The following is a 25,818-nucleotide window of genomic DNA, read 5'->3' as shown; positions in this document are numbered from 1 at the left end:
GACTCAGGTAGTAGATGAGAGCAGGAGAGTGGAAGCTAGTCCATGTACACACGCAGTGTTGTCAAAAACGGCGATTTAGCTGAACAGACAAAAGTTAGTCAGCCTGAGTAGTGCAGTCCATTAGGTCACAAGACCATAAACTAAGTTAATCTAACCGGCGAGCAGCGGCAGCAAGTCGCGCCAGCGTTCACTCCAAAGGTCAAAACTGGTGGTCAGTTTTGACCTTTGCACATCTTCTTCCCATTATGTTGAACTTTGTGGTGGTCAGCTGCTCCGTATGCTCATGAAGGCCGACCTGCTGGGGATTTTGTTCCGTTTGCGTCTGGATGGTAGTTCAGGGTTTTGTGTGTTGTTGAGTTTCCACTGGTTTAAAAACGCTTGTTTCGCCTTTTTAACAGCTCAAAACCAAATATATAATAATAATAATACTCATTAATACATGAGAAGTTGCAGGAAACCGGATCTTCATGATTCCACGGTTTTCTCTGTCTTTGAACCTGATTGGTTTACAGCCAATCAGGTTCAGGGAAAATGAACGACGCTTACTGATTGGCTGCTATCAAGTAGCATTGCTCCCAAGCTGCATTTCTTTTGATTAATTTATGCCTTTTGAAAATAAACCCTTAAAGAGGATAATTTTCTGTACATATTGGATTTAGGTTCCACAGAAAAGTCCAAACTGGAGCCACCAGATCCTGAAACACATAAAGCTTTACTAGCAAGAAGAAAAATATTTATTATCCTATAAATATTTGACAGAAATATTTGATTTTCAGTGACTGTTGCTGCAGCAGAAGCAGATCCCCAGCCTGTGAAGGGGAAACCTGGGGAGAAAGTCACTCTGGACTTTGGAGACCAAAAGCTGAAAGAGGCGGATTGGGTCGTTTGGTCCCGTGGTCCGGACAGCGCCGTCCTCGCTCAGTACATCGACAGAGATTTATTTATATTATCCAGGAGGTTCCAGCTGGATACAGAAACCGGGTCGCTCACCATCCTGGACCTCCGTGTGAACGACACCGGAACCTACCAGGGCCAGAACCTGAATGGAAACACGACCCGGAGACGGTTCCACCTGACTGTTGACGGTGAGGAAACTAAAATCTACTTTGAGTTCTCAGAAGTTTCTGCGTTCTGCTGATTCAAACACACATCGTGTTTCAGCTTTCTGTCTGTTTCTGGTTCAGAACCGGGCCGCAGTCCAGAAACCTCTGGACCGTCAGCAGGCAGGTCCCACTGGCCCGGTGTCGCTGCTGCGTCTCTGCTGGTTCTGATCGTTGCTGTGCTGCTCGGTTTCTCACTGAGAACCAACCAGCTGAAGGGAAAAGGTCAGGGTTGGTGTTTAAAGCAGACATGTTTAAATAGCAGCTTTAGTTTGCTTGGCTGCATTTTGAGCACTTTTCATAAAAACACTGTAAAGAACCGGTCAGACTGAGTCATTTTCCTGTTTCCACAGATTCAATCAGAGCAGAAATGATCTGATCTGGATCCTCTGAGGACAGAAACACCTGCAGCCTCCAGCTGTGTTTCTGGAGCCCATCGTCCAAAACTATGAGATGAATTTAAGGAGACCTGATTCAGAGATCTGGTCATAAAGGTTTAAACCTGAGCAGAAACATTCCTACTAATGAAGAAACAAACGCAGATGTGAAGTTTGCAGCTTGTTGATCCCTGCAGGAATCTGACAGACAGTCGAACGGATGAGCTGCTGCAGAGGAAACCGAGGCGTTGCTGCTGTTTCCTCTGGTTTTAAACCAAATAGTTATGGTTGGTTGTCATAAATGATCCATCTGGGGAAATTGACTTTACTGTTACAGTTATGTTTATTTGATCCTTTAAAGGCGACATGTCATTCTTTAAATCCTTTATTTTCATCATTCAGCTGCAGTGATTTAACTAAGAGGATTTGGACATGTTAGCTTTAAACTGGATGTTTCCTTCCAGAGTTTTACACACGTTATGAAAGTAAATGATGATAATCGACTCAACTCCTCTGTGCAGAAACTGAAGCAGATTTCTTGATTCATGACCTGATAAATGAACTGAACGCTTCTACTGTTTCCAGTTGCTGGAGATTTAATTTTCTCTGAATATTTAAAGATAAGTTATGACTTTATTTTAAAAAAGGCTGCACAAAGCATGTGAACGAGTTGTTCTTTAAACCTGTGAAGCTCAGCTTCTCCTCCTGAAACATTCAAACCTCCATCAGTTCTTGTTCTTTACTGTCACAATTTAACCGGCAGAAACTTTAAATCTTCGTTTTGTTCTTTGTTCTCTTGAATTTGTGAGCAGATAAAGTTTCACAACCATCTGAAATGTTTTATTTCTGGGATTTACTCTCAACTGTTTGAAAATATTTATTGCGTCTGAGTCTTTATGATTTGCTATTTTCTTTTAAATACATTAAAATATCTGACTGATATGGTTTGTTTTTCCAGCAGATAATTAATGAATGTGTTTATCATAAAGCTCAAACCCTCTGCAGTCCGTCAGTTTTCCACCTTCAGTCCAGAAGTCAGAGCTGAACCAACCAGATGTTTTCCTTTCTGCAAACATTCAGCCCTGTGTGTCCAGTGTTTCCTGTCTTTAAACGGTTCAGCTGTGCTGTGATCCACATAACACAATAAAACCTGGTTGATCTTCAGCATGTTTGATGCTCAGTTGTTCAGGTTTCTCTCCATGAATCTGGTTATATTTGTGTCACATAGGAGCTCAGAGCTTCCTGGTGTTATGATGCAATGTGTTCAGATTGGTCCAACAAATCCCCACAGCAGCATAGTAAAACCAGTGTGGCGGTTCTGGAGCCTGAGTGGGAGATCAGGGACGTTTTCCACAGCTCTGCTGTCTGACTCCTGAGTTTGGACCTCCAGTTGTTTCATCAGACTAGAACCTCCTCCCACCCGCTGTAGAAACTGACACACATGATTATTCTGCCTCTGATTGTTGGTTCTGGAAAGTTTCTTATTCTAAATCCTTCAGAAAAAGAGAAAAGTTCACTGAAACTGTTGATGTCGTTTTTTATTCATGTTAAACGAAACAGAAGAACCAAAAACAGGTTCTGTTCTGCGGTTCTGTTTCATCGGTTCTGAATGCAGAACCAGGAAGTGTCTCCATGTCCTCAGGTCCGATACTCCCAGCCTGCAGCTTTTCATTTCTAGATGAATTCAGATCAATTAGAGCAACAAATGAGATGTTAAAGTTTATCAAACCAGAATGTTGATGATGCTGAGACACAATAAAGTTTCCACAGAGGAAAACGGATCTTGTTCCTGTCGACGATGGTGATGATGATGATGATGATGATGATGATGGTGATGATGATGATGATGATGATGATGATGATGATGATGATGATGATGATGATGATGATGAAGGCTCAGGCACTGAAACAGAACCAGCTGGAACCAAAGCAGGAGGTTCTGATGATGATGAGTTTCTGTTGTCTTCCTGAAGGGTTGGAGTTGCTCCTCAGAAATCTGAGGTCACTGAGGTCACTGAGGTCACTGAGGTCAGCTGTTCCAGTCGCCTGCATGTTCAGAGCAGCATAACTGCAGCACTAAGGCTGCAGCCTTAGTGCTGCAACCGGACTGGACTCTCCGTCTGTCTAGAGAGTCCAGTCCGGTTGGTGAGGTGTGAATGCTAAGCTAACTGGTTCGTCTACAAACCTCTGTCTCTGTTTGGTTCAATCAATCAATCAATCAATCAAATTTTATTTGTATAGCACATTTCAGCAGCAAGGCATTTCAAAGTGCTTTACATAATTAAAATAAAAATAAAAACAGAGAGAGAGATTTAGAAAAAGATTTAAAAAGTTAAAAACATCGATCCACATGAGGTGGACTCTGTGAACTCTGGCTCTTCCACGGTGGCCCCACATGGGCCTTACATGGGCAAACCCATATGGGACCCATCTGGTCTGCCCTTCTTTTCCCCATATGGGGCCCACCTAGGCATGCTGGCAGGGAGAGGGGGCAACAAAACCCCGTCTGGAGGGGGCGGCGCGCCGATGATGTTTCCCCTTCAGCGCCTTACGCTCCTTCACCTCGTGCACATAACGAGGTGGATGTGGAGGGGGGCGGGGGGGGGCGACCTATGTTTTCTCATCCACCTGAATAATGTGGAGTTGCGCCACTGCAAACACAATCACTCCTGTCTCAGCGGCCCGATGCCTCGGCCTGCAGGAGAGTAACAGGAGCCTAAAAGGCTGATGAGTCACTGGGAGGAGAACCTGCTGGTTCTGTTACCTTCAGATTTACTTAGAAATGATCGGATCTTTAAATACTTTCCTTAAGAATCTGGATCTGCTTCTTCAAAGAGGCTGTTTATGGATGGTTCCAACGTTTATTTTATGAATGAACAGAAAGACAAACGGTGAAATGTTCAGGCGACGCTGCTTTCAGAGGAGCGTTTCTCTTTACGTCTAAGGCATTAATGATTTTATGACTTTCTCTTAACTATGCATGTGTTAACAAGCTTTAACAGATGCATGTCTGAGTTAAGATGAATTAAAACATAAACACTTCCTGCTGAGCCTCTCTGGCAGAAACGGCTGCAGAAAAACATGCTGAGTCACCAGTGTTGACTCAGCATGTTGAGAACAAACGTCGGGTCTGTTTGTTCAGATCTTTAAAGACTTTCCACAAAAATCTGGATCTGCTTCTTCAGAGAGTTTCAATATTTATGAATCTTATTTTTACAAATCAGCAGAACAAACCGGTTTGGTGCCACAACAAACTATTAATAAACGGTGAAATCTTCAGGGTGTGTTGCAGCAGCTTTGACAGGAGCCTGGCTGGTTGCCATGGAAACAGTGGCATAAATACACACTGCCGTCTGTGTGAGGAACGTCCTATGGACTCAAGTTTTAGTTTTTATTCTAAAACCTGAAGCACATTTTGTTTATCCAACTGATAAAAGTTAAAGTTTAAATGAAGCTCCAGAGCTGCAGCTCTAAACTATTTTGGTTCAGTTTTTTTGCTGCTTCCTAAAAGGAAACAGTTTAAATGTGACTTTTTACCAGAAACCTTGAATTACTGATCCAGGATCTGATCAGGTTTTGTCCTCCAACATGGCAGCGTTGCTTCTCTCAGCGTTAATCTGATGCTTTATTTTAATTAAGAGGAAAGATGATGACTGATTCCTGATGCTGATTGGTGCAGCAGCAGCAGTTCTCACTGTTGGATCTGATTTTTATGACAATTATTGTAAAAGGGGTCACCCTGGACAGGTCGCCAGTCTGTCGCAGGGCAACACAGAGACACACAGGACACACAACCATGCACACACACACTCACACCTAGGGGCAATTTGGAGAGGCATTTAAATATGTTTTGTAAAGATAAATACATGTGATGGATGCTTCTGCGTTTTGATTGAATTGTGCAAATATTCTAATAAGCAATTTTTTATTCTTTTAAATATTTGTGGTCTTTGTGCCTCCATGCTGAAACTGTGGGCGTTTTATGCTGTGTTCAGGTTTGAGCTGGATCTTCCACATCGCAACAGAGTTAGACCAAACAGGTAGAATAAAGTAAAAAACAACAGAAAATAAAAAGGTTTAATGTCATTTTAAAATAACTCAGGATGGGAGCAGTTCTGCCGTGAACAGGAAACTTATTACAAATGTCTGATGTCACCTAAACCACAAGAATCACATTTTCAAACCACCAGCAGCCTCAGAAAAACCAGACGTCCCTCTGAACACAGGTGTACTTATCACTGAAATAAAGTTTCCATAACCACAGAGTAAAAACCAGTTGAATGAACCGCCTCAGTAACCAGTGAAGATGTTATGTTCCCCATTGTTTGAGAGCAAAGACCACGAGCAGCAGAACATTTAGTTAAAAGCTGACAGATAATCAGGATGTGATCCTCTGTATGTCAGCACAAGAACTTTAAAACAAATCCTAAAATCAACGGTGGTCAGTGAACATTGAACAGGAGGGATTTGACTGGATTTACTGGGTTTGCTGAGAAATCTGGCTGCTGCGTGAAATGGAGGATTCATCCAGGCAGGTAAAAAGGGTGTTACAGTGGTCCAGACGAGATGAACGCATGAATGAGTTTCTCTAAGTTAACTCTGGAAACCATCCATCCATCCATTTTCTTCCTCTTATCCGGCGTCTGGTCGCGGGGGCAGCAGCTTCAGAAGGGAGGCCCAGACTTCCCTCCCCAGCCACTTCTTCCAGCTCCTCCGGGGGAATCCCAAGGCGTTCCCAGGCCAGCCGAGAGACGTAATCCCTCCAGCGTGTCCTGGGTCTTCCCTGAGGCCTCCTCCCGGTGGGACCTGAACTCCTCACCAGGGAGGCGTCCAGGAGGCATCCTGACCAGATGCCCGAGCCTCAACTGGCTCCTCTCGACGTGGAGGAGCAGCGGCTCTACTCTGAGTCCCTCCCGGATGACCGAGCTTCTCACCCTATCTCTAAGGGAGAGCCCAGCCACCCTGTGGAGGAAACTCATTTCGGCCGCTTGTAYCCGTGATCTCGTTCTTTCGGTCTTGACCCAAAGCTCATGACCATAGATGAGGGTGGGAACGTAGATCGACCGGTAAATCGAGAGCTTCGCTTTTTGGCTCAGCTCTCTCTTCACCACGACGGACCGGTACAGCGCCCGCTTCACGGCAGACGCTGCCCCAATCCGCCTGTCGATCTCCCGCTCCCTTCTTCCCTCATTCGTGAACAAGATCCCCAGATACTTAAACTCCTCCACTTGAGGCAGGACGACCCCCCTGACCCGGAGAAGGCACTCTACCCTTTTCCGGCTCAAGACCATGGCCATGGATTTGGAGGCACTGAGCCTCATCCCGGCTGCGAACCGCTCCAGTGAGAGCTGCAGATTTGTTAGATATTAGAAGTGTTTCTTAAATAAACACAGCTAAAAGCTGCCTTGCTGGTTACTGAGGCGGTTATGGAAACTTTATTTCAGTGATAAGTACACGTTGTTCAGAGGGACGTCTGGTTTTTCTGAGGCTGCTGGTGCTTTGAAAATGGGATTCTTGTGGTTTAGGTGACATCAGACATTTGTAATAAGCTTCCTGTTCACTGCAGAACTGGGGGGTGAAGCATGTGACCTGCTGGGCTGCTGCCATGCAGCAGGGTCAGCTGCATGTTGTCTGTAGACAATGAAACTGTAGGCTGGCTTATTTTAAAGATGTTTATTTGGTGCTGCTGTTTACCACAAGCTAACAGTTCAGAGGAAAACAGTCTCATGAATCATCGCCAGACATTTGCTGCATGTTTTCTCTGACAGTTTCCACTTTCTGCTTCCTCTTTAATAATATTTTAGAAATATTGGAACTGAGGCTGAATGTTAAACAAGAAGTTAAAGTCTGTTAAAGTAAATAAAATAGATGTTCAAGGTTTTTAAACTCAGATTTTTCCTTTGGATTTTAAACTGACTAAGATTACAGATGACAGATTGTTGCCAAATCTGCCATCCACTTTTCCACCCATCCTGTGAAGGAGGGAGAACCGTTTAGACCTCGGTCAGCTTCTGGGAAGAATAAATGTTGGTCGTTTCTTTTCAGGACTGCGTGTCAGTAGCTCTGCTCCCAGCCATAAATATGCATCTTTTCTAGATTTGCTCTTTCAGTCCAGCTTCATTTCTAAAGCATTTATGAGACCAAACAGAACCAAACTATGTTGAAATGACAAACATGTCAAATTAGACACAGCATATAAATAAATATGACTTTTCAAAAAACAAAACCCAAACAAATGTGACCAAAACTTGAATTACAATCTCAAAGTGCTTCTGAGAAAGAATTTTAGCCAAATGCCTGAAAATAGGAAAGTTTTATATGGTAACTGTCCTGAATATATTGAAGCAGTGCTGCTGTTAGTACAAGGTGCGGCTCCACCCTCCTCTCACTGTGAGGAGGCGGTTTACTCTTATGCACCATGTGTCCTTTCTGAGAGGGGAAGGAGGCGACGTATCACAGCCGCTCTAAAGAGAAACTCAGAGTTAAACACCTTATTGCAGCCGCTTCTCTCTGCTGGCATGTCGGCTGTCATGGCGTTTTGGACTCTGATTTTTGTTCCAGTTCTGTGTAAGTACTGACCTCTTGTACATCTTCTCCAGTTTTCTGAAGGAAAAGTCAATGATTGTTAAAATTTTCTGATCTGATTGAAGTCCAGCGTATTTTGAAGCGGTAAAAGCAGAAAAGTTTATTTCTGACATGTGAAGTCATAGACGCTTGTAGATGACATTGGTCCTGTTTAACAATTAATGCACCTCATTCAGCATTTCTGCTGTGATCAGCAAAATATAATCAAAAGTATTTCTGGTGCTGAACTGAAAACTGATACATTCCAACATAACGGAGGACAAAACTGCCCACCTGTTTGTGGTGTGTCAGGGTGGAGGAGGTGGAGGAGGTTGGTGTGTCTGTCTGATCACATGAGGCTCTGTCCCTGCAGGGATCCTGTGTCTCTGCTTGGTTTTTTCTCCCTCCACAGACATCAGAAAACTTGGGAAGTTTTTGTTCCTGAAGTTTAGGAATCAGCTGCTGACTTCAGGTTGGGAAATATTTCCATTTCCTCTCAGAAAGCCTGAGACAGAAGCTTCTGCAAACCTTCACTATGAAATTCTACTTTAGATGAATCTCCCTCAGATAAACCAGACTGACAGTTTCTCCATTTAATTTTTGGCAGCTTTTGATTCAAATATTTTTTTTCTGCGTCATTTTCCTCCCTTGCATGAATAATGTTAGAGTTTTTACAGCTGTGTGCAGCATCCTTTGACATTGTGTGTAAAATCCTGAGCTTTAATTAACAGCAAAATGCCTCAACAGCACATTTCTGAGGCGTTCAGTGGCTGAGACCTGCCTGAGGCTAAACAGCCACTGAATGTCTCACTGCCTGGCATGTCTGACCCCGGACGGGGACAGGAATGCATCCTGGGAATGCAGTCCTGTCCCCTGGGGGGACGTGTCGGATTGGCTCCACATCCTTTGATGCATCAACGGAGAGAAAAGCTGAGTGCAGTGGACAATGGAAATTTCCCTCTGCACTTGTCTGTCTTTTGTTTGCTAGTCATGAGATCAGAGCCGTTAACTGCAGAATAAACTTTCAACGTTTTGCCTCCAGACGTCAGTAAACAAGTTATTGTTTCTTTGTAATTGAGTCAGTTTTCAGTTTGTGCTTCAAATTGTTGTGAATTTTAGTAAGTCCTCTTCATTGTAGAGGTTAAAACACTCAGAGCTACGGCTGATGTCTTTGACTGCTGTACTGGGTGGGAGCTGGTTGAGGTCAAGGTCGTTCCTGAAGGTCGTTTTCCTGCTTTATTGTTTCCCAGATTCCCGCTGCATGATACTGCCACCACCATGCTACAGTCTGTGGTGTTTGAAAGCCTGAATGTCTCTGCTTATATCTAGCCAACATGTGGATAATTTTCTTTTGATATTATTTGAAATTGTGGTTATTGAATGGTATTTATGGGTTTTTTGTTTCTCTTAGGTTTTCTGTGATGTTTTTGTAATGTTTGTATTATTGTGATTTTATTTGTGGAGTGAACTCCAGGAAGAATCGTTCCCACTACGGCAGAGAAGCTAAACTAACCAGGATGATGTAGCCTGGCTTTGACTTGTAAACCTGAAGGTGGTTAAAGTCCAGATGTCACCATGATCTGCTCCCTTTTTCCTTCAGACTTGGCAAACATTCACACCAGCCCTGTTCAGTCCACTTTCTGTGTTCATTTAGTTTCTGTGTCGTCTTTCCTGCCCTTGATTAATCTCAGCCGTGTTTCCCCACCAGGTCCTTGTCTTAGCTGTCGATTGTCGTGGCTCATGGATGAACATCTGTTGGTCATTCATTTCCTGAAGTGGTTTTTTAAAGTCATCCTGGTTCCCATTGGTTTTTAAAACACAACAGTTGTTGGTTTTAACTGCTCCACGGTTCTCCCCGTCTTTAAACGGTTCAGCTGTGCTGTGATCCACATAACACAATAAAACCTGGTTGATCTTCAGCATGTTTGATGCTCAGTTGTTCAGGTTTCTCTCCATGAATCTGGTTGTATTTGTGTCACATAGGAGCTCAGAGCTTCCTGGTGTTATGATGTAATGTGTTCAGAGCGTCGCTACAAATACAGCAGCATAATAAAATTGGTAAATACCTTCATCGGTTCTGAATGCAGAAGCAGGAAGTGTCTGAACTCACTGAGGTCAGCTGTTCCAGTCGCCTGCATGTTCAGAGCAGCATAAACTGCAGCATAACTGCAGCACTAAGGCTGCAGTGGCTACAGGGTGAAAGTCCTGACCTTTCCTCACAGTGGAAGTTGGATCAGCAGCTCAGCTACAAAGTGGTCGACCACTGACTGCATTCACACCATGTCTGGTTTATTCCAACTCCAGTCCGTCTGTCTAGAGAGTCCAGTCCGGTTGGTGAGGTGTGAATGCTAAGCTAACTCTGGTTCGTCTACAAACCTCTGTCTCTGTTTGGTTGAAGTGAACTCTGGTTCAGTTTGAATGCTTGTGAACACCAAGCGGACTGGAGACCGCTCCAAAGGCAGGAAGTGGACTGCAGCGCAGGGCATTCTGGGTAAATGCAACCAAAGCTAACATGCTAGTCTAGCGCTAGCAGCAGAACAGGTTGGTTTGACTCAGAACCAGAGCAGCTGGAGGTGGAGCAGATGGTGGAGTTCTGGTTCCTGATCAAACCGAGTTCACTGAACATCTGAAGACATCAACCAGGAGGTAAAAGCTCAGATCCAGATTGAATCAGATCCAGACTGGATCAGATCCAGACTGGATGAGATCCAGACTGGATCAGATCCAGACTGGATCAGATCCAGAATGGATCAGATCCCGACTGGATCAGATCCAGACTGGATCAGATCCATCCAGATTGGATCAGATCCAGATTGGATCAGATCCAGACTGGATCAGATCCAGACTGGATCAGATCCAGACTGGTCTCCCAGCTGGACAGAGTCCCTCAGGCTTCAGGACAACAAAGTCCATGTTCTGCTGTGGCATCACACTGTTTGGTTTAACTTCAGAAAAATGGGAGTGTCTCTTTATTAACTGCATGTAAACTTCTGGTTTCTACTGGAAGCAGACGCCATTTTTCTCCTACCTGAGCATGTGGATGTATTTTCAACCATTTCTTTGGGCTTAATTAGAGAGAAACTCTCACAGTTTGTTAGAAGCGGCGCTGTGTTTGTGAAAATCAGGTTCGAAGTTACAACGCATCAAAAATGACCCCGTCCTCCCATCTGGGGGGAGCGGAGGGGAGGGGGGGAACTCCTTATAAGGACGTGTCCTTATAAGGAGTGAGGCGCGCCGTCCATTCGACCACCGCTGGCCAATCACGGCTCCCCTAACATCGTCACGTCTGGAGGATCAGTCAGTGTGTTTCGTGTGAAGCCGGCAGACAGTCAGGTGGGAACTGGGTGTAAAAACACGTCCGGCTCTGCGCTGTTTCATCCTCATGGATCTCTGGAAGGTTCTGCTTCTCCGTGAGTTTTTCGGTTCTTAGTTCTGTGTCTTTGTAAAGTCAGGTTCGGTTCTGATGTCGGCAGTTCTGTTCGGAGTTTATCGGCATCTTTTCTGCGGGGTTTAGGAAAGCTGAGGCTGTTGGTACCGAACCAGAACAGAACCTGTCACACACTCAGAGCGACGTGGAGTTTATGGCTTTTAAATTATGATAAATGATGAACGGAAGGAGAATTCAGGATGATTCGGTTCGGGTTCTGTTGCGTCATCAGCAGGTCGGATAAATGAAAAGCTGCTGGTTGTTTGTGCCTTTAAACTGGGAGTCATTCAGAATCTGCGAACATTAAATTATGAAACTGATTAAACGCGGATATTGTTGCTTATGAAGCTGTTGATACTTTTTGTTGTAATTACAGTTATTTCTCATGAGGCTCGTTTGTCAGATTAATAACTTTTATAAAACAAGCTTCTCTTTAAACGCACAAAAAATGTTTTTGTCTGTAATATTCTAACTTCAAACAATGTTTAAATTCACTGGAAGCAGAAAATTATCCTAATGATTGGGAATAAATGACATGGAATGGCGCAACTACACATTATTCAGGTGGATGCGAAAACATAGAGATGCGCCCCCCCATCGCACCTTCACGACGAAGTGAGGGGGAGAGGGGGGGGGGGGGCAAAACTCGCTACATTCACCTCGTTATGTGCGCGAGGTGAAGGAGCGTAAGGCGCTGAAGTGTCCGGGGAAACGTCATCGGCGCGCCGCCCCTCCGTTGCATACCCTGCATTTTGCGCCACTGATGACATGCATCATGTATCAGCAGCTCGTTTTAGTCACAGTCGTGTTATAAATGCGATTTGGGCAACAAAGCAGAGATAACAGAGATGCTGTAATATTTAACTTCCGGAATGAATCACCCCAGATAGCACAGAGTGATTGAAACAACATTGAATCAATGTCAGCCAGAAACAGATCAGTGTTTAGATCCTCTGACAGTTGATCACCTTGTTTTAACCTGATGGAGAATCTGGAGCATTTAGTTTCCAACCTGTGGTCTGTTTGTGTTTCAGTGACTGCAGCAGCTGAAGCTGCAGCAGCTGCAGCACTAAGTCTAACCAGGAAGGTTGGTGAGGACGGCGTGACGCTCAGCCTGGGAGACAGACAGCTGAAACCTGGCGACCTGGTGGTCTGGTTCTGCGGTCCAGAGACGGGGAAGGAGCATCGTCTCTTCGAGGTCGAGATCGGGAATCATGATGGGCCGACCAAACGAGACCAGTTTGATCTGGATCCGACCACCGGCGCTCTGACCATTAAGCCTCTCTCAGCTACAGACTCTGCAGTCTATTATGGTCAGATCATCAACGGCGACGGGATCAATCGATTCTTCAACCTGACAGTGGAGGGTAAGTGTCCCAGCCGGATCAGTACACACAGGTCCTAGCGGGGCTTTGACTAGGCCAGAGATGATCTGAAACGTCCCAATAATCTGAGCATCTTTAAGATTATCAAAAGAGAAAAACTGAGTCAAAAAAGAACAATGTTGCCATGGGAACCAGGAATGAACTCTGTTTCTCTCCAGCCAGACTGGGATTATCAGGTGGGGTTAATATTTCCAACAGGCTGAAGAGCCGAAACAATGACTGGAGCTGAGATCAACAGATGACGACCTTCATGACGACCTTCATCTCTCACTAACATGAAAAACGTCTGAAACTAAAATGACAGTGAAATAAACTAAATCTGCTCAGGTCAGCCAGCCGGGTCCAAACCAGATTCCCTAACAGAAAAGTTTTACAGTCATCTAAACCTCCATGCAAAACGTTAAAAACATTTTAAAACACTAAATGTTTCGGAGGATTTTAACTCCCAAACTTTTATAGATATTATTTATCTTGTAGATTAAAAATCTCTTGATTTGGAAAAATCTCAGCCGGTCCATGGATAGAAACTGAACATTTTATTAATCCTAGAAATGGAAACTCATTACAAAACCTTCTGCTGTTTGCTTCACAGGGCCTGATCCCATCCATCCCATCCAACCAACACCTGACCCTCAACAACATGGAAACATCGGGATCATCATCGGTGTCGTCGTTGTTGTTGTTTTCATCTGTTTCCTCATCGCTTTTATAGTGAAGAAGAAAAATATATGTGAGTAATTAAAGGTGTTTTATTTTGATCATATTAATCTTGTTTTATTGTTTACATCTCACTGCATTTGGACCAGCGGAGTGATGCAGATCATGTCTACCTGGTTACATACTACGGTTTCATTCCCTGTCCTTTCTGACCGATGTTCCTCTCTGTCCTCTCCACAGGCAGCTCTGATTCTATCGTCTGATCATTCGACCTTCTCTCATTCCTGACCAACGAGCCTCAGCTGATCCAAACCGACTCCTGCCAAGAAAAACTCCAGATTTCTGTTGAAAGATTTTCAGTTCTTCCACCAACATTTCCGACCAGCAGCTCTGACAGATGTGGAAACTCAACATGTTTAGTGTCTGTCATTCATTTCTTGTTCAGAGTCTGGGAGTTTTCTGTTGCTCCTGATCATGGTGCTCCTTTATCCTCAGTGAGCAGAGGGACCTCAGGGGCCACAGGAGCCTCAAGGGCCTCAGGGAGAAGCATTGGGACCTGCTTTATGTTTGTACCATTGTGTCCTGCTAGTTCAACGGTTCAAACACCAAATATACCTTAATGTGCATTAATGCAGTCAGACTGTCTACAGCTAAAGCTAACAGTCAGACTGTCTACAGCTAAAGCTAACAGTCAGACTGCCAACAGCTAAAGCTAACATCTACAGTCTTCCTTAGCGCTGCTCTCAGGGGTTCAGCCAATCGGCACCAAGGAAAATAAATGCTGCTCCATTATTTGCTGCTTTGCAAACACCAGCCAATAGTGTGTTAAGTAGCACTGCAGGCATTTCAGTGCAGCATTTTCAGTAGAATATTTTAGATCAACTCGTAGCACAGAAAACTGAATTCTGAAACAACGTGCCTAGCCTTTGATTTTACAGTAAAAATGTATTCTGTTCAGTTAGCATTAGCTTGGCATCTCGCTTCAAAGCTAAATCCACTAAGACATTTTGTTGTTTGATGTTAAGAAGCATTTTTCATCTCAGGATCTCGTAAGGGCTCAACAAGGGCGAGCAGAGTATTAAAAAGATTAAAAAGAGCTAAAGGTGCACCGATTGCAGTTTTACAGACGATCACAGTTTACCAATATTTTTAAAAGCCTGACCTGCCATTTCAGATTCTGGCTGATGCCAGTTTTTTTATCTCTGGCCAGTCTGTCAGTCAGACCTGCTCACAAAGGACAGAGGTCGAAAACATCAGTGTATCGGCTTCACGTGTAAAAATCACTGATCTCCCAAAAACTCAGTCATAAAAACACTTAGTTTTTATTATAACTTAGAGACTGAAGGGTATTCATTACTTTTACAAATTTAGAGCCCCGTTAGTAAGTCCAGAGAATATTTTTACATGTTTAGCTTCCCAGAACAGGGATTAGGACAAAGCTACATCAGCCACAACGTTTCAGACGCCTGTTCTCCAGAACACGAATTAGACCAGAGGAAACTTATCAACCCTGAACAGGAGAAACTAGTTACAGACTTTAGATCAACATTGGATTATTTTTCTTCTTTTACTCTTTCCTTTGATTTGTTAATTTGTTTGTATTTCCTTTTAATTCCTGTAAAGCCCTTTGTGTTGCCTTGTTGTTGGAAATGTGCTGAATAAATAAAATGACCAAAATGAAGGAATTTGGCACCGATAATCACTGAACCCCCAGAGAGAAAACAAACATCTTAATGCCTCCTCTAAACAGCCAGTGTGTCTTATTTAATGTTTAAGGTTAAATTATGTTATTTAAAAACAAAAATCAAATTTATTTAAAATGGATTCAAACCAAAGAGTTCAGAAATATGTGCACATGTATGTTTGGATTAATATCTGCAGATTCTCTTTAGATGTTTCTTTTGCTCTTTGTAATATTAATGCCAGTTCTGCTGTTGTTTACTCATCATTTCTATTTATTACAGTGTTCAGTGTAAATATTTAGTTTATGATCATCAGGGGCAAAAATAATGTGATTAAACTCAAAATTGATCTTCCCATAAACATGATGTCTAAGTGAACCAGCAGTTTGTTGAATAAATCAATAATTAACGTAAATTTAAACTGAAATAAAAAGATCAAATTGTGTCTGGAGAAACTGTTTTATTGTTCTGTTTATTTATTGTTTTAAGTTCAAATATCAAGTTTTAATCTTCACAGATGTTTCCATAATTCAGTCTTTAATAATACCTGTGTTTCTGTCCATCGTTGATTTTCTGCCTCAGTTTCCTTCTGGTTTGTGAAAATTATTTCTGAATAATATAAAAAATAAAACTTTAGTTTTTATAGTTGATTAAACCGATTCTGGATGTTAAACTGTCAGATCAAAGCTGCTCTTTCAAACTGTTGATTTTATTTTACTGCTCCATCACCGTTCTGCTCTTTTTCATGTCTTCCTTTGTGAAAGTCGTTTCTATCAGAAGCTTTTTGTTTCATTCTGCACATGCAGCAGCTTTGTGTGTGATTATGGGAGGAAGGTGTTGAGCTCATCAGATCCTCTGGTCGCGGCGGCGGCGGCCTCTGATTCTTCAGTCGATCTGCAGTAGCTTGAGGCAGCAGTGGCCCCACAGCAGTGTGTGTGGCAGAAACTGGGCCCTCTGGCAGCAGGGCTGCTGGGGCCGATCCGTCCTGCAGACACAGAGCCGTGGAGGTAAACGGCTGCATTTCCTCTCTGCTGCAGCTGCTGCTTTGGTGATTTTCCTCACTTTGATTGACTTTCTGTTTCTAATTTTTATGGCTTTATAATTGTCTGATCTCGGTGTTTTCCAGCAGGAGGTTTAACCTCCACTTGGTGTTCCTCAGGGCTCAGTGCTGGAGATGCTTCTGTTTATTATATATGAATAGGTTTCATTTGAATCAATTAATCAAATTTTATTCGTACAGCACATTTCAGCAGCAAGGCATTTCAAAGTGCTTCACATAATTGAAATAAAAACAGAATGTGACATTGAATAAACAGTGAGAAAGAGAAAGATTTGGAAAAAGATGAAAACATTAAAACCTGCACCCCTTTTAGGACTTTAGTCAAAAACGCCGTTTGACTCCAACCTCTAGGTTTGTAGCTGAAACGCCATCAACTGGGACTCTGAACCCCGTGGGACTTTAGCTAAACGTCGTTAAGACATCATTAAGACGTAAACAGCGAGAAACAGAAATAAAAAGAAATTAATAAATGAGTGAAAATGAGTCAGCACTTCAGAAAGTCACCTCATGTGAGGGACTTCCTTAAGAGGAGGAGGAAGGAGGGACTTGTCCTCCGTGCTCTGGTAACCATGGAAACCAGACTGAAGGAGGGACTTGTCCTCCTCCTCCTGCTCCCTCAGCGTCTCTCCGAGCCTCAGTCACTCAGTGCCTTCCCTCCCATCATGTTTTCTCCCGCCAGCTGCGGGATGCTCGCCTCTCTTCTCGGTGAGGGCTCACTGCTTCACGGCTCCGTCCTGATGGGACTCAGGATTCAGCTGCCATGTTCTGAAGGTTTTTATTCGTTTAGATGAAATGCCTCCCTCGTCCATGTGGAAGCAGCTGCAGGGAGACGTTGCATCATTTTCATCAGCCGCTGGTCAAAACTTCATGTTCAGATTAGATTAATAATTTAAGATGAGAAAGAAGAAGAGGACAGTCAGTCAGCTGTTAGCATTCAGACACTGGCGTCTCTGAATGCTGACAAGCATCTCGCGAAAATCTAATAACTAAATGGAGTAATAAATCTGAGTCGACACAAACCTACAGACTCCACCTCTGCATATGTGGAGTCTGATTTATTAACGTTGTTATTATCTGCCGTGTGTTTCTGTCCAGGGATGTGCTGATAAATGATCTTTTTATAAACAGAGAGGCCACCTCCTCTCATTGTGTTGTGCTTTAAAGGTCTGAGTGAACCAGGAATCCAACGTCCTCTGAAGGAATTAAATCATTTTCCATTGTTTCATGTGACACGTTGACGCCTTCAGCAAGAAGAGAGGAGGGCGGCAGGTTGCTGCATTATGGGAAAATTAACAATGAAAGACAACATCGTCTGATAAAGAGCAACATGAATGATATTTTCTCTCTGGGGCGGATTAGCTGTGGAAGAAATGATCATTTTTATTAAGTAGTTCAGTAATCAGAATTATTATTGTTATTGTTGTTGGTCAAAGTATTTTTGCTCCAGATTGCATGTTTTAGTTCTCTCACTGAGACTCCATGCAAAGAGGAAAAATGAATCTGAGATGATTTACTGAAACAGAAACGAGTTTTTAGCAGAAACGTTTTCTGACTTCATCATGTGCCTCTGATGAGAAAAGATAAAGAATCATTCAGTTTCCCTATTTTCATCATTTAGTTGCTTTGACTGCAGCAGAGGAAGTTCAACACCTGACAAGGAAGATTGGTGAAAATGTGACCTTTGACCTTGGAGCCCAAGACCTGAAGCATGCCGACCACGTCATCTGGTCGCGTGGCGCCGGCAGCTCTGTGATCTACAGCGTTTACATCGGAGAGGATCAGATGAAGCAGCTGAGCAGATGTAACCTCAGTCTGAGGAGCGGCTCGCTCAGCATCCATGACCTCCGCCCTGCAGACTCTGATGTTTACCTGGGACAGATCATCAACGGCAGAGGAACCAGGAAACTCTTCAACCTGACTGTCGAGGGTGAGTGAGTCCAAAACAGAGAAACCAAAACACGAGACGAAGGCTCAGAAACATTAATGCCACAGTAAGAAGATCTGAGCTCTTTCTGCTCCTGGTGAGAAGCCAGAATGTTCAGCTGAACGTCAGGCTCAGTGATTTATTGATCAGTTTTAGCAACAAGACAAAGAAACGATGATCTGCTTCCTGCTGGCACTTTAACTTCATCAGTTTCATTAAAATCCAACCTCAGTTCTGTCTGGACTATCAGGCTCCCATAAGGTTGTCTTTTTATAAACAGATGTTTTATTGTAATCTGCTTATTTTGGCAGTTTCTACACAACTGTAAACTATGTTTTCAATGTAGGACAGCTGATGAGCTGTCCTACATATATATATATATATATATATATATATATGTTTATTTGCTTTGGTTCTGTAAATGACTTTTGAGAAAAGGCGTCGATTATATAAAACTTCTTTTCTTCAAACTGCAATTTCATTCAAAACTTTTATGTCAACATGTGACATGTTCATTTTAAATAATAAATTAATGAAACAGAAAATAAACAAACAATACTCAAACACCAACTGTTGAGTCTCCAAAAGGCAAATAATAAAATACAATTCAAATAAACAATATTGTCTCTTCAGTCAAGTCATGTAATGTTGGTCACATTTAAATGTAAAATACATTAAAATATTAATGGACAATGATGAGTATGATTAACTAAATACTCTTAAAGTTTTACTGCATCAAGTTTTCTTGTGCTTGGAGCAGGATTTTGACTTGCAGGTTGTGATTATTGTTTGCTAAAGTGAATGAAGAGTTTATAAGAAAAACTGGATGAAACTAGTTCAGTTATAACTCAGTTATAAGCTACAAGCTCAACCTGTTTCTGCTGAAATAAACATTATTTATTAATACTTCCTGTAATGATGATCCAGTCAGGACCGTGAATCTGTTTGTCTCCTGGTTGCTTCACAGACTCCGACCCACCGACCTCTGACCCCCCTCACAGCAGGGAACCCTGGGTAATTCCTGTCATTGTGACTGTCTGCATCGTCACTGTGGGACTCTTCAGTTACGCAGTGAAGAGATATTTTTGGTTAGTATCACAAAAGTTTAGTCATTTTATCACATGAATATTAAAATTCAGTTGTGATTATTTATTTTTATTCAACATTTTCAGTAAATCTCAACTCAGCTGAAAATACAGATTTAATATTTGCTTTTAACTTGAAGAACATTTCAGGAATAATCTCCGTTTGTTTGACGGTTTCAGTGTGAAACATGTTTTATTAATACTTCCTGTTGGCTACCAGCTTGTGTTATGATCATAACCTTTGCTGTGCATAATGCTGAGCTGTGATTTTCTTCTCTTTTCATTGGATCTGACCAGCAGCAGCAGTTTGTGACCAAAACCAACAGGAAGCTGATCCACTGATCAGCTCGGCGCTCCGAGTCGGGACCGACTGACGGATCCTTTCTGAAGAACCTCCACCAGTTTCCTGTTTTTCCAGCCCAGTCTGCTCTGATCCTTCTTTCCCACAAATGTTGATCCATTTTAAATCAGGATTTATTCACCGACATTGGAAGTAGTAGAAGAATAAGTTAGTAAAGTTTTGTTTCTAAAGCACATTTTCACAAACAGCAGTCAGGAAATGATTCAAAGGAAATGCAAATACATCCCTATCAATAATTTTATTTCATAAACTTGCACCAGAAAAGAAGAGTATTTTTTAGAGACGTGCCGATCAGGTTTTTTCCTGCTGATTCCGATCCCCATGAGGGCCGATCACCGATACCGATCACATAATTATTTTTTTTTATCATAAACACTACCGGTTACATTATGTGGAAAAAGGAACCATGAATTCACCTTAATTTAGACAAAAACTTGTTTTTAATAACTGTTTCCAAGAAGAAAACTAAACAAAACAGGCATTGTGCAAATTGTCCTGCTATCAGTAAAACTATCTTTAACAGACTGATAACATATGGAGGCTCTGAAGAGGCTAAATAATGCAAAGAGCCAAAATAAAACATCAACATTGCCAAAAGATTCAAGTATAAAACTTAACATTCAAAGGCAAATACAGGATCCATTACAATAAACAATCCAGAGTTACTGAATGAAACCTTCCTGTTAGCATGGCGGCTAGCTGATCACTGCTAGTTCTGAGTGGCTGTTTCTGACTGAGCGGAGTAATTATGCAGAGCAGGGAGGAGATCGATTATTTTTTTAGAGATTATCTGTCTCATGTTAGGACAGCGAAAGTTTTAATACGTATGTAAAATGTATTTTTTAGGTTAGATGCTGCAGCTTTAAGCAGAGGTTCGGTGTGAGAGTCACTACCAGGTGGAGCAGAAGCGGCGCTCCGTCTGAAATATATTACTACCTGTAGCGTAGCAGCGGTTCAACAGCGAGAGCAGAACCAGCGTCTTACATCGCAGCTCCAAGACTTAATTTAGCGGGTTATTTGTTTAGCTTTCTGACCGTCATGCTAATCCGGGTGAGTGTTTGTAGCTGTGCTGCTTTACCTGCTATTTATCCTCCATGTCTTTTTTACTGCAGTGAGCCTCGATGTAGCCAAACTCCGTCAAGTATGGCATTGTTTTTATGTCGTATTAGCCTCGTTGTGTTGATGCATTTTGACCTGCTTCAATTTTCCGCCGCAACACGAAAACGTCCCCGTTCACTCAGTGCGTTATAGTTATAGTTCCTCATCGCTTAGGATTTGTTGCTGCGCGTTTGCGCAGTGTGAAGGAAAGAGGAGACCAGCTGCACAGGCAGGCTGMGAAATGAGATGCAGGTGATCGGTATCGGCAACAAGAGCCAACGATCGTTGATCACCGATCATACACTTTTTCACGGAAATCGGCCGATTATGATCGGTGGCCGATCGATCGGCACACCTCTAGTATTTTTAATCCAGTTATACTTCTCAGCTGCCTTCAACACATTCGATCATTTCATTTTTATTGTTACTCCTTAGGAAAATGAACTTTCAGATGTAGCGTCGTCGTCTTATTTCTGTAAACTAAGTTTTGATGTTAGTAAAAATGATGGTGCTTCCAACAGATGCTCCCTCTGGGATCCCTCAGGGCTTTGTGTGTGAACCTGATGTATTTTTGTGTTATAAACTCTGCCTCTGGTCCAACTGTTACTAATGTTTGAATCTGGAGAAGCACAGAGCTGCTGAAATAATCTGCTACTGGAAGATATTTTTAAAGTGTTTGAGGAAAGGTGGGTTCTGTTGTATCACTGTGTGCTTTAATGCAATAGTTAGAATGTGATCAGAAATGCACTTAGAGTAAAACACAAATGATAAAAGATGAGTGGATCAGTTCACACTAGCAGATCTGTCCAACTGACAGAAGGTCAGGAAAACAAGCAGCAATCTCTCTTTACTTCCAGTTTCTGCCCTTTGACCTCTGGCTCAGACTTTTCTGTATGAATCTAACGAGCACAAACAGCCTTCGTCTCCACAGAGGTTTCTGTTTTTAATGCTGGGTAAGATGAGTTGCATCTGATTATTGGGGTTTATTGGCTAATCTGTTATGATTTCCACCTCTTTACTCGGCTGTTGTGGTGAAGAAGGAATTTAGCTAAAAGGTTAAACTTTCTCCAGACCCCATTAAGGGACAAGGGTGTAAAGAAAATGGATGGATGCAGGTTAAACTTTTATATTTTCATAAACAAACGCCTTTAAATCTGGGAAAGGTGCAACAGCGCCATCCAGTGGCGTTTTATGGGCACTACACGACTCCTTGATGTATAACCAGATATTTGTAATATACATAAAAGTCAGAAGGAATTTTCTGGATAAATAAATATTTTACCTTCTTCCACAAAGTGCAAACTATGACTGGTGTAAATAAATGTAAATATGTACATTTACTTACTCTTGAGTGGCGTTTATTCATAAATGAGATAATTATCTGTTTTTTGTTGTTTTAATTTCCTGTGATTCCATTAAACTTCCGACATTCCGACATGTTATGGATAATTTTCCCTGATTGTGTCTAGAAATGGGACCAACCCGTAAAACCTGCATCGTTTGCCTCAGTCCTCCAAGGCACCAGGGTAAAAACAAGCCGTGACGTTTTCGCGCCAAAAACAGCGCTAAGCCCCGCCCACACACGTACGCCAGCCATTGTAACAAGCTTCTTTGATCTCTGTGACGTGTGAATCACGTCACACAGACAGCAGCTACTTCAGTTCTCTTCAGTGTTAGCATTCAGTTGTAAGTGAACCCAGAGAAGTGATTTTCCTGAACCAGCCATGAGTTCCCCTTCAGAGCAGAACCAGGTGATTTCCACGCAGACCGTGAAACCCGCCGTCGACTGCTTTTTCAGCGACCTGTCCCCAGAGCAATGGATGAGTTTGGCTTCAGGAACCCCAGATCAGAGCACCAACTGCAAGCTGACTCAGCTCCTGGGGGACACCATGGAGCTCTTCGTGGCGTCCGTCCTGGATAAGGTCCAGCGTGAAGAACTCACGTGCGTGGTCGTGGAAGACGTTGTGGGCAACATCGTCACTGAAGCTTTGTCACAAAGTATGAAGATCAAACAAGAGGTCCGAACTGAGAGCACTGAGAATTTAAACAGGTTAATTGTGGAATATGTGACGGAGAGGATCAAATCAAAGTTCCCGTCTGACGACGAGGATTCTGCAGAGAGTTACATACAGAAGATAAGTGACATGTACAGAAAGGATGCGGTGGTTCGGAAAGCCACTGTTGTGATACGAGAACTCTTTTCATTGATGTGCAAATCTCTGCCCAGGAGCAAGAGGATTCCTCTTTTTCTGCTAGTGGACAAGCAGCGGGTCAAGTCTGCCAGGAAGGTTTCCCTGAAGAGCTGTCCAGGAAATCAGGCGGACTGTGGGAAACAAGAGTCCTCCGTTCAACCTGAGGCGCCTTCAGATGGCAGCGACGAACTCGGGAACCAGAGCCAAACCTCTTACCCAGCTACCAAGCCCAAATCCAAGGTCAAATGTCTGAAAAGGAAGGTCAAAAAGTTTTTCACTAAATGTTTTCACAGACGTTCATCCACGGTTACACCATCAAGTGTACCAGAGAGCCCAGAGGAGAAAAGCTCTGCACACACCCTTCCTGCAGGATGGTTCACTCCTGCAGATAATGTCTCAGTCGTCTCACTGGCAGACAGATCCTGTCCTGTGGACCAGGAGGAAAACATCCCTTATTTGGAAAAAAGCACATTCGAGGACAAAGCTTCAGAGGTAACGTCTGTACGAGAATTTATATCCGATGATCAGCCAGCCAAACATACTCAGGCAGAAAACGTACAGCCTCAGCTGAACAGCTACGTAAAGGAAGTTTGTTCAGCTGCTGAGTCCATCATGCCTGAACCTCTGTCATACGTTCCCTCATTTGAGGAAATGCAGCAACTGGCTGCAGATTTACAAGAGCAAGGGAAAAAAACCGTAGTGAGCATCCTGGTGCACGAGCTGATCGTCCAGCTCATTAAAGCATCCAACGGGAACGTCGCCATCTCTTTTTCAGACTCTCAAGCCACACACAGACGGCTCGTAGACAAGATCTGGGCTGAAGTTCAGAAGGAAGACGTTCACATTGACCCAGAAAGAGCCTTAAAACTTGACAAGAAAATCTACAGCAGCGTCTGCAAAGCACTGAGGTGTCCAGGGGACCTTAGAGCCCTACTGCTTTTCGAAACGGCAACATTTGACAGTGCAGTCGTGTCCTGTTTCTTGAAACATCTCGTAGGACCTGTGGAGAAACCTTTCCTCTCACAGTTATTCTCAGCTGTGGGTAAAACCATATCCAAGCTGTTTAGGCAGACAGGGGCAGAGTGTGAGGAGTTCATCCCATCTGAAGACGACAGCAGCGCAGCAGAAGACGAAGCGTGGTCCGACTCCGAGCAGGACTCTGATTCAACAGCACGGAAACCCGAGGACATTAACTGGTGGCCCATGACTCCAATGTCTGACAGCCAGCAGCAGGAAAACCTGCAGGAAACCGAAGAGGGAGAAGAAGAAGAAGAGTTTTCATTTTCCTCTTCAGATTTTTTGACTGAAACTTCAGTCGAAGAAACTGAGGTAAGCGAAAAAGAGTTGGCTGTCAAGATACTAATTGGTGAGCTGATTTGGAAGATCGTGGAGAAGTCGGGGCAGTGCTACCCGAGGCAACAGTATCATACGGTCTGTGAGCGTCTGTCCCAGAACCTCTGGGCTCAAGTCAAGGCCAGTCTCGATGACGTGTCTCCGGAGAAGATTAAAAGCCTGGACCGAGTCATTTACAAAGACCTGTGTAAGAGGTGGGAGCACCCAGAGAGCCTCCTGGTTCTCCTGGATCTAGGCCAGCCTCCAATGGACCAGATCATTTTGTCTTGTATCAGAAAACGTCTCATGAACCCATCAAGATGCTTAGTTTCATAAAGATTCTGTTCAGTGATCCCCAGAAGCACAACACGTCTGTTAAAAGCAGGATTCAGAAATCTGGGATAAGAGACGAAGCCAGGCTTGATACATGACATGATCCGTTTCACAAAGGCCAAACCGGGCCGAGGAAGTGGGGCTGTGTCACACCGGGCTTGATGAATTCAGACAAATCCACACATTTATTCTACATGAGACCATCACAGACTCACTGATGCTACGACAAACATCTTTTAATGGACGATTATGAGGAACTGAAGCACTAAAAACACAAACTACAATAGAGAACAATACCAGACTCATTCAATGCATTATTAGCCCAAAATTCACTTCCAAACCAAAACATGTGCATTTTTTATTTAACATCTTATCAATATTTATACAGAACAAACATGACTAAACATAAGAACCTTTAGTCGTATCTGGATAAAATCCAGTCTCTGTTTTCAGCTGAGTGTCAGAAAAACACCCGATTCAGCAGAACAGAGTCGACTCCGTCCTCCAAACCTGGGTTTTCTTCGGGTGATCCGGTTTCCCCTGAAAAAAACAAGACAAACAATCCAGTTACCTAACACTGTGTGTGTGTGTGTGTGTGTGTGTGTGTGTGTGTGTGTGTGTGTGTGTGTGTGTGTGTGTGTGTGTGGAGACCAGCCAAAGTTAAATTTGGAACATTTATACCATCATACTTCAGCAGACCTGGTTTATTTTATGTTGAATTCGCTCACAGTTTATCTTTGATTATGATTTTTTAAATATGATTTCGACTTTAGTTTTTTTGAGATCGCTTTTATCCGTTTCATTTCCTTGCTTTGCTATTTAACATTCTTCATTCTCCCTTTAACATTTGCAGCTAAACTTTCTCCTGTGCCTTCTGTTGTTCTTTCATCGTTAAAATTCAACGTTTTGCTTTCAGCTAATAAAACCTGTAATCTTCTGATCTAGACATTTATTTCTACATTCAATATTTGGTTCCTTCATAAATGTGGCCAGCTGCTGCTACTTGCCTGAAACGGTTTGTGTCTCAGAACAATGTTCTCTGCGGTCCGTCCCTCATCAGGACCTGAAGACGCTGCATCAAGTTTCCATAATGACTCTTTTCTTTAAACTTTCCCTCCATCTTCTTCCTTATGTTTACTGCTCACCATGACTCTGACCGCAAATATTTCCTTGTTGAATTTTATATTCTGTAGAACAAATCTACAAAATGTAACATTGCATCCCGAGTCTTCCTGCAGCAG

At 42.9% G+C, this 25,818-nt stretch overlaps 2 protein-coding genes and 1 long non-coding RNA gene across 12 annotated transcripts in view; 2 read left to right on the top strand and 1 right to left on the bottom strand.

Annotated features, from left to right (window-relative positions):
- The window catches only part of LOC103472347 (uncharacterized), a 27,376-nt gene extending 11,733 nt beyond the window's left edge, over positions 1-15,643 (top strand). For 2 of the 8 annotated variants that reach the window (XM_017306705.1, XM_017306706.1), the window contains exons 2-7: positions 777-1,085; positions 1,185-1,325; positions 1,454-1,764; positions 12,503-12,835; positions 13,446-13,583; positions 13,751-15,643. In XM_017306705.1, coding sequence (XP_017162194.1) covers positions 1,698-1,764; positions 12,503-12,835; positions 13,446-13,583; positions 13,751-13,773 — 561 coding nt within the window. In that variant the 5' untranslated portion in view covers positions 777-1,085; positions 1,185-1,325; positions 1,454-1,697 and the 3' untranslated portion in view covers positions 13,774-15,643. Of the gene's footprint in view, positions 1-776; positions 1,086-1,161; positions 1,326-1,453; positions 2,642-7,009; positions 8,045-10,837; positions 11,452-12,502; positions 12,836-13,445; positions 13,584-13,750 lie in introns of those variants that run through there. The other 6 variants (XM_017306711.1, XM_008421939.2, XM_008421956.2 and 3 more) reach the window with 6 other exon arrangements.
- LOC108166581 (uncharacterized) lies at positions 1,854-10,504 on the bottom strand. Its single transcript, XR_001776930.1, has 2 exons — positions 10,152-10,504; positions 1,854-3,510 (listed from the first exon to the last, which is right to left on the bottom strand). It is a non-coding gene; the product is annotated as an uncharacterized LOC108166581 (long non-coding RNA).
- Positions 15,644-16,533: 890 nt separating the features above from the next.
- LOC108166580 (uncharacterized) lies at positions 16,534-19,981 on the top strand. Of its 3 annotated transcripts, none has more exons than XM_017306725.1 (4): positions 16,534-16,957; positions 17,871-18,179; positions 19,144-19,264; positions 19,559-19,981. In XM_017306725.1, the coding sequence occupies exons 1-4, from the start codon at positions 16,732-16,734 to the stop codon at positions 19,572-19,574; spliced, it is 672 nt and encodes a 223-aa protein (XP_017162214.1). In that variant the 5' UTR covers positions 16,534-16,731; the 3' UTR covers positions 19,575-19,981. The 3 variants fall into 3 exon arrangements, with proteins under 3 accessions (XP_017162214.1, XP_017162208.1, XP_017162205.1); XM_017306719.1 differs by having other exon boundaries at positions 16,534-17,023; positions 19,562-19,981; XM_017306716.1 differs by having other exon boundaries at positions 16,534-17,023.
- The last annotated feature ends 5,837 nt before the right edge of the window (positions 19,982-25,818 follow it).

The sequence above is a fragment of the Poecilia reticulata genome, linkage group LG1, assembly GCF_000633615.1.
Source record: "Poecilia reticulata strain Guanapo linkage group LG1, Guppy_female_1.0+MT, whole genome shotgun sequence".
Classification (NCBI taxonomy): domain Eukaryota; kingdom Metazoa; phylum Chordata; class Actinopteri; order Cyprinodontiformes; family Poeciliidae; genus Poecilia; species Poecilia reticulata.
The sequence above is the reverse complement of the archived record's forward strand: the minus strand, read 5'-3'. Positions and strand labels throughout refer to the sequence as shown.